Here is a 7,809-nt window from a genome sequence, read left to right as displayed (position 1 = left end):
CAGAAGACAACCATACACATCTTTGGTGACAAAAATGACAAACTCCTTCTTTAACAATAAACGTATTAAGTAAATTGGTCACTACAGATGTAATAACAGCAACGAATATTTGCTAAAACTCAGACAAGATTAGCATGTTTTAAAACAATGGATTAAAGAAGAGAAATAATTCTAAAAACAGAGTGTAATGAATACCAAAATGAAGAACATGTTTGTAATGCTAGGCAAATGATTTTTTAATATTTTAAATATGGATAGACAAAACTATGTTACAAGCATTTTACCTTTTCCATACACCATTTATCATGGGAATGTTCGGCATATTTGTTAATAAAATACTCTAGTTTTTCAGGAATTGTGATGCTGGGCAAGGAAAAACAAAAGAGATATCAATAAAATATAATCAGCCCATTATGTCACAGTATTTGAACTTGCATTTACTTGTCAAAGCTCTGATACCAATACCAAGGTGAGAGCACTATTAGTATTTTACCCACTTGCCACTTCTAGAGGGAGAAAGTTGAAAAACACAGATACTTAATTTCACAGTTCATAGTTGACTGGTATAATAGGAGAATCAGGAATGAATATCTACTAACGAATCAAGGTAAAGCAAAAGAACCATTCCACGTGACTAATCAATTGGATGTTTGAATAACTTTCTCTGATCTACAGATGTTCAAAAACATAGTTAAGGATAAACTACTTCATGATTATTCCAGTTATCGCTTAGTATAACCAGTTGCTTTGTAGGATGAAGGCTAAATATTTCAAAAGCACCAAAGTATGGAAGATGGCATGTATTTTGCAATAAATTAAACTTTGCATAATATATATACACAAAATAATCTGCAGTAGAATAAATGCTTACTTAGAAGTATCAACAGGTTGTGGGTTAAAATTCCCATCCGAATCCATGGAAGCCTGTTTTTCCATTACGCCAACATAATTTGATTCCATGTAATCAGGAGGTAAAGCACCAGCCACTGCACTCAGGCAGGGCAAAGCTAGTTTGAAAAGTTCTTGTTCATATTTCTGCAAAGAGAAAGCAGAATGCAAGAGATCTAATACTGAACTGTTAGGCCTCCATTTTGCTGAAAATCTAACTGCCCTGCTAAATCAGATCAGAGAACCATCTGTTACAGCATGTTGTCTCACACAGTGGTCAGTCAGTTGCCCTGAAGAACAGACAAACAGGACACAGGCTTTCCTTTGATGGTGCCTCCTAGCACCTGTTGTCAAAGATTTACAGTGCCAACCTAATTAGGTTTACACCCTTCTAAGCCCACTGACTTCAATGGACTAAATAGGGTGTAATACTGCTTAGGATGATATTGATACTGTTTCTGTATGTGGAGAGTCCCTTTAGTTATCTTTGCTGGTAGTCATTGATGAATCTATCCTCCATGAATCTATCCAATCTTCTTTTAAAGCAGTTTATACTAGTGGCCATCACAACATCCAATCTCAGAGAATTCAATAGTTTAATTAGTGACTGAGTGAAGGAGCACTCTGCATAAGTTTGGCTACCATCTCTTGCGCTTTCATCTAACATGATGTAATTCTCCTCTGAGTAAGCACACTTGATTGGGCATGGGTCCTTTAGTATCTTTCATAGCACTGCAGCATTCAGTGTTTTGAAATGTAGTGCAAAACTGGCTTTTCAACAGACCTATTTGGATTGCTTACATGTATAAATTATGTGAAAGTGAAGGATGAAAAGTGGTATATATATTAATCCACGTATATATTTTTGCCTCCTCTAAACAGATGTGTTGTGAGATCTATGCATGGAGCACAGCTTTCTGTTCTTTTTTTCTGTGTGCAACACCTTGCACAACAAGCTCCTTCTACAACCTGAGGTAAGTACAGCTGCAGCCTTTAAGCAATATGCAGAGCAACTGCTAAAAAATCTGGTGCACACCTAAAAGTTCTTCTTCGTTTATAATAAATATAAAAATAATAGCAAGTAACCATGCAATACCCTTATTTTTTTTCCTGCTGGTAAGTTAATCATCTGATCCAATAATTACCTACGAAATACAGTGGAATGTAAATGAGCAATAGAAATACAGACCTATAGCCCAGTCCTTCTCCTCTTGAAGGCAGCTATAATCACTCATTCAAAACTGGACCATACAAAAATATTGTTTGGGGGTGGGAACAAGAAATATACAATATAAAAGAAGCCACAACTACTTGCAACTACTATGCACAACCTATAACATACTTATTGTAGAACTGAAAACGGCTGTATTAGAATTGTCACTTTGTATTCTTATTACATCATCAGCCAATCTAACTGGTAGGGAGATTATAAGAAGTATATTTTAAAAGGAACTCCAAATTCAGTATGATTCATTTTGCTGAAAAGTAATTTAAAAAATCCATGGCATACTTCAGTTTTATTTGGTGTATTTTGGATCACAGTCACGATTTGTACTATAAACTTAAAAGTTACCTTTTGAGACAAGGCATCAAATATACCCCAGAACAACTTTCTGGACAAATGAAGTTCCTCTTCTGAAGCAGCACCAAAGTTGCCCCATCCTCCTGATAAGCAATAATATTTCCAGCATCTTTCGTAATGATTTGTCAGCAACTGAATAAAATGGGAATGCATGAAAATATATGTCTCCTTTATTTCATTTCCATTTATCATTTGACTAATAAAACCCATCAAAGATTTTTTGGATCAGGCTTTAAATTAAATATATACTAAATCATTAATTTAGTGTGACTCAGGACTAACTGCTTCAAGATTATGGTCTTCAAAGTATGATCACAAATATTTGAGCAGTAGGGTCATAGGAAAGAATGAACAAAGCAGGTCTTTTGGCTGCCCAACATCTATATGTGTTAGGGTGAAAATGCAAAATATCGTTAACAAGACATTCAAAAATTATGTTATGCTGCCTTATTCAAATACTGTTGTTGTGCAGTTTCATTCATTTCAATGGAGACTATGCAAGTGATCTGCCTTGGGACTTTCGATTTTACCTGTTTGCACATTGATACCTTTAGAAAGCTTTGCTCAGATGGGTGGAGCTTTCACAGTGGAACACAAAAGGAAAACTAGTCCTGCATAGGGATTGGCACAGACCAGAAAAATGCAGTTTGGTTCATGGTTCATGGTGTGCCCAATTTGTGAACCATGGACCGGCACAAACCTTTTGACACTAGAAAAACCAGTTCAGTTTGTGAGCTTCACAGTGCGGCAGAACACTCTCCCGGCATGCTAGAGAAACCAAACTCACAGGGGATCTCCAGCTGACTCTCCCCTACCTGCCCTCTAAGTTTGGTGAGGATTGGATTTACAAAGACTGATTTACGCCCCCCTCCTAAGGTACCCATCCTCCATTGTTTCCGATAGAGAAAAACAAACAAATCAAGATCCAAAAATCAGTCTTTAATCTTGATGTACGTAGACCAATGAAGATGAGATGAAGACTCTCTGAGAGCACTGTAAGTCATTGTAACAACTGCAGAAAGGCACACCATAAGAATATACTATTTGCTGTAAGGCTGCCTATTGTAACTACACTTAGCCATAAGAGCAGTCCATAATCTGAAGAAGTTTAAATGAAACGAAGTATAGAATAATCCTGAGTCTTCATCTCGTCTTCATTGGTCTGCATACATCAAGATTAAAGACCATGATCTCCTGGACTGATTTTTGGATCCTGATTGCTACACAACTGAGTTGTGATACCTTGATTTGTATGTAGTTCCCTGTTACATGTTTAAATAGATTATTTGATGTGATGTAAGAAAACTGAGTTGTGTATGTAGTTCCTTGTTACATATTTAAATAGATTATTTGATGTGATGTAAGAATTATAGAGTGATTCTCTTACTGGAAAATAGCATTGCTTGTATTCAGTGTTCCCTGTAAGCTGAGTTAGTGTGAGCTAGCTCACAGTTTTTTAGTCTCCAGATCACACATTTTTGTCTTAGCTCAGGAAGGATGGCTCCAGAGCAAACTAATTTATGCAGTAGCCAAATCACTCACTCACAACTTTAATGCCAGTAGCTCACAAAGTAGAATTTTTGCTCACAAGACTCAATAGCTTAGAGGGAGCATTGCTTGTATTGTGTATTGAAAATAAGTATTGTGCATTGTGATTACCTTTAAAAAAGCCCATACATTTTATTATAATATTCATTATTCAGTGTCTTTTTGGCACGATATTACAGTTCTTGTGGTTACAGTAATATTACAGCCACGGTTCTCCTCTAGAGAATGAGAACAAGTTATATAAATTGCATATTCTGAAGAGGAAGACTAAATTTACCTTGAGAGGCATCTTTGCATGTTCATTTAATAGTGGAATATCAAATACTAATCTTCTCAACAAATGTTGCATCATTGAAGGCCGAAGTTGACTACAAGTAGAAAGAATATATTGTTATGTGCAAGATTAGAAGCAGGTCTATGTGAAACCATCAATGGCCATTATTCTAGTCAAACAAATGCAGGCATTTGTAAACAATTGTAAACAAACAAATGCAATTGTAAAAAATTAAAACTGCTTGTTATCCAGCATATAACCCAGGATTATAAAAATGGGAATCTTTGGAAATAGTAGATACAAGAAAGGAGACGCGCGAAACTCGCGGGGGGGGGACGGGGGAGCTCCACGCAGAGAAGGTGGAGGAGGAAGCAGCAGCAGCAGGTAAGCTTCCCCCCCATCCTGCCGATTCCCCCCCACACGTCTCCTCCACCACCACCACCCCCGGCTCAGGGGGCGAGGCCAGAGTGCAGCCCCCGGGCCTCGCCAATCTTCCCCCTGGCTCCGAAGCGATACTCGCGGGGGGGGATATTCCAACCCACCAAGCGTCACCCTCCCTCCCCAGCGGTGGTGGCAAGGCCGGCCGGCCCACCGAGCTTCCCCCTTCCTCTCTCCCTCCCAAGCAGCAGCAGCGCAGCGGCGGCAAGGCCGGCCCGCCCACCAAGCTTCACTCTCCCTCCCCAGCAGCAGCGGCGAGGCCGGCCGGGCCACCAAGCCTCCCCCTTCCTCTCTCCACAGCAGCGGCGGCAAGGCCGGATGGCCCGCCAAGCTTCCCCCTTCCTCCCTCCGCAGCAGCAGTGGCGGTGAGGCCAGCCCGGCAAGCCTTCTCCCGCCCTCCCGTCCGCAGGGAAGGCTCTTTTACTTTTTTGGGGATTTAAATATCCCCCGATATTTTTTTCACCTTTTTAGATTTTTGTGCACACCTGGGGACTGCCCCGAGTGTGCAGGAAAATCTCCCTGCCCCCCAGGTGCCCCCAATGTGCGGATTTAGATATCCGCACGCAGGGGGCGCCTTCGCTATTAGTATATAGATATGCAACTGACATGTCGATATTCCAAAAACTGCCTAAATAATAGTAGAACTGGGTATGTAACAACTGCTGTCTCTGTACTTAATTTGTCAGAATGTAACCTTTATACTTTCACACAGGAAACTCTTGACAAATCTGAAAACCATCCAATTTTTGCCTCTCAAAATAAATCAAATTTCTAGCACTCACGGCTGCAGTTAAAATTTCTGAAGTATATTTCATGCTTGAAGGATGAGTATATACAAGTATATATATATACTGTGTCACCTTGACACGACACAGAGAGTACTCCATCTTTCTGTGTTATACCTCTGAGGATGCCAGTCACAGCTACTGCGGAAATGTCAGGTTCTACAATGCCAAGACCACAGCCACACAACCCAGAAGATCTATATTTTTATATATATATACTGTGTTTTTACGTGTGTGCATGATATACACAAACACAGAGTTCAGTATATAAAGGGATTTATTCTGTCTATTGATGGCTACATTGTTGATTTTGTGGTTGTCTGTCAGGATATAACTTTTAAGAAAAACTTGAAAATATATTCATGCAGCCCAATCCTATGCTTGTTTGCTCAGAAATAAGTCCCACTGATTTCCAAGGGGCCTATTCCCAAAGGGACCTATCTGGGTTATCATACTTTATTTACATGCCAAATTCTTTTTAAAAGAATGATTTGCAAATTGGTTTAATTTTCTACTATGTTTACACATGACAGCAGGGAAGTGAAAGATACTGTTTATTACTATCTTCATCAATCCCAATTTTTTATATCACTGAATTACTACTGGACATTTTTGCTCCAGCAACCCATTTTACTATCAAAGTCAGGGTTACATTCTTACCCACAAATGGAGAGTAGGCACTCTTCAATAGAGTCCCGCTGAGCTTTGGTGAGAGAGCAGCCCTTGGAGAGTCGGTATACAGTATGTAACAAGGAATCTATAAGGGAAGCGTGGTGTTCGGTGCCAGCAAAAAGAGGAGCGCATCTAGTCAGCAAAGGCAAAACAGCAGTACAGAGGTACCGATTGAGGGCCAAGGCCATATCTGTGGCACTCAGAGCAACCTACAAGATAAAAGGTAAAGCTATTTAAATAATTTATTTATTTAATTAATTAATTTATACCCTGCCCTCCCCGCTGAGGCTAGATGAGTTTTAATGCATCAATATTGTTACTTAGAAACACTGTTATATTCCTTAACAGCTGTTTTAAAATATGATACAAGGATATTAGCCATACCTTCTTCAATTAAAATAAAAATCATCATTCACTCCCTGTATAGAAAGCAGTATCTTTCATATCCTGGTGAGATCCCCTTTAGGTTGCACAAAGCCTCAGAAGGAGTGAAGAAAGGGGTTAAATCTGAACATTTTTCACACTCTCGTTATTCCTCATTTTCATAGAAGTTGATCCACAACAGCACTGGAATCAGTTTGAACAGGGTTCTTCCACACATCTGCCTTCCATGTGCATTTTTACAGTTGTGGAGCCAGTTTATTTCCCTCTGGTTATGTTTTAAATAATGAGGATTTTCAACACAAGGTGTTGTCATCAGTGTCATTACCAGTGGCATCAGAGCACTCTCCATATTTATTTATTTTTTTAATGGACCTGAAATATCACTATATCACTATAGTGTTGCAACAATAGTTTACCCAGCTTTCATTTTTTCAAAAAGGGGGGGGCAGCACTGGGCACAGCACAATGTAATTAAAAAGAGCTGGTGCTGGGCAGCACTGGTGGGAAGGCTGGAGCAGCTGGCAGTGGAAGAAGGGTCAACATGGCAAATCAGATTGTGCAGTCACAACTGTGGAGCAGTAATTGGAAGAAGGGAAGGGGCAGGAGGAGGAGGAGGAGGCGGCATACTGAAGTCTAGTGTGTTCTGCTCTATCAGTAGCACTGAAATACACCATCCCCTCATAGGACACCTCAGAGAAGTCTAGGGGTGCATCTCTTAATCCCTAATCATCTATATATCTAATAGTGGAAGGGGGAGCCATCTGTGGATACTTAAATTTGTGGATAGGGCCCATTCATACAAAAAGATGATTTCTCAACAAACTTGATGGCCCCCCCTCCCAGGTTTGCAGAAAAATCCAAGAACTTCAAACAGAATTTTTTTTGGGGGGGGGGGTTAAATCCACCAAAAACACATTATCTACGCTTGCACACATAACACAACTTTATCAGATGGCCTCCATCTAGTGGAGGCAGCAGTTGGAGGAGGAGTTGGGGGTAGTAGTTGTTGCCACCACTTTAGCTAGGCAGGTGGAGGCTGTATGCTGAATGTGAGAGAAACGGAGGAAGAGCTGGGGGAGGCTGAAGCATGGCTGTACACCTGATGAGCAGGTGTGCAGGCAGGGAAGAAGGAGTGGGAACTGCTCTCCCCCCACACACGCACTGAGCTGCAAAAGCAGGAATAGTGGAAGCCAGACAGTGGCTGGAACAGTGAGCGGGGGGGGGGGGGGCGCAGGCAA

The 7,809-nt window shown here is 40.4% G+C and overlaps 1 protein-coding gene across 1 annotated transcript in view; it reads right to left on the bottom strand.

The window, feature by feature from the left end:
* Nucleotides 1-284: 284 nt before the first annotated feature.
* Nucleotides 285-7,809, bottom strand: part of LOC107120023 (ryanodine receptor 2-like) — a gene marked incomplete at both ends in the record, with an annotated part of 282,869 nt that continues 275,344 nt past the window's right edge. The window contains 5 exons of the mRNA XM_015422666.1: nt 285-363; nt 872-1,035; nt 2,462-2,602; nt 4,296-4,386; nt 6,176-6,396. Coding sequence (XP_015278152.1) covers nt 285-363; nt 872-1,035; nt 2,462-2,602; nt 4,296-4,386; nt 6,176-6,396 — 696 coding nt within the window. The remainder of the gene's footprint in view (nt 364-871; nt 1,036-2,461; nt 2,603-4,295; nt 4,387-6,175; nt 6,397-7,809) is intronic.

Source organism: Gekko japonicus, unplaced genomic scaffold (genome assembly GCF_001447785.1).
Source record: "Gekko japonicus isolate JY-2015 unplaced genomic scaffold, Gekko_japonicus_V1.1 scaffold2167, whole genome shotgun sequence".
NCBI lineage: Eukaryota > Metazoa > Chordata > Lepidosauria > Squamata > Gekkonidae > Gekko > Gekko japonicus.
The sequence above is the reverse complement of the archived record's forward strand: the minus strand, read 5'-3'. Positions and strand labels throughout refer to the sequence as shown.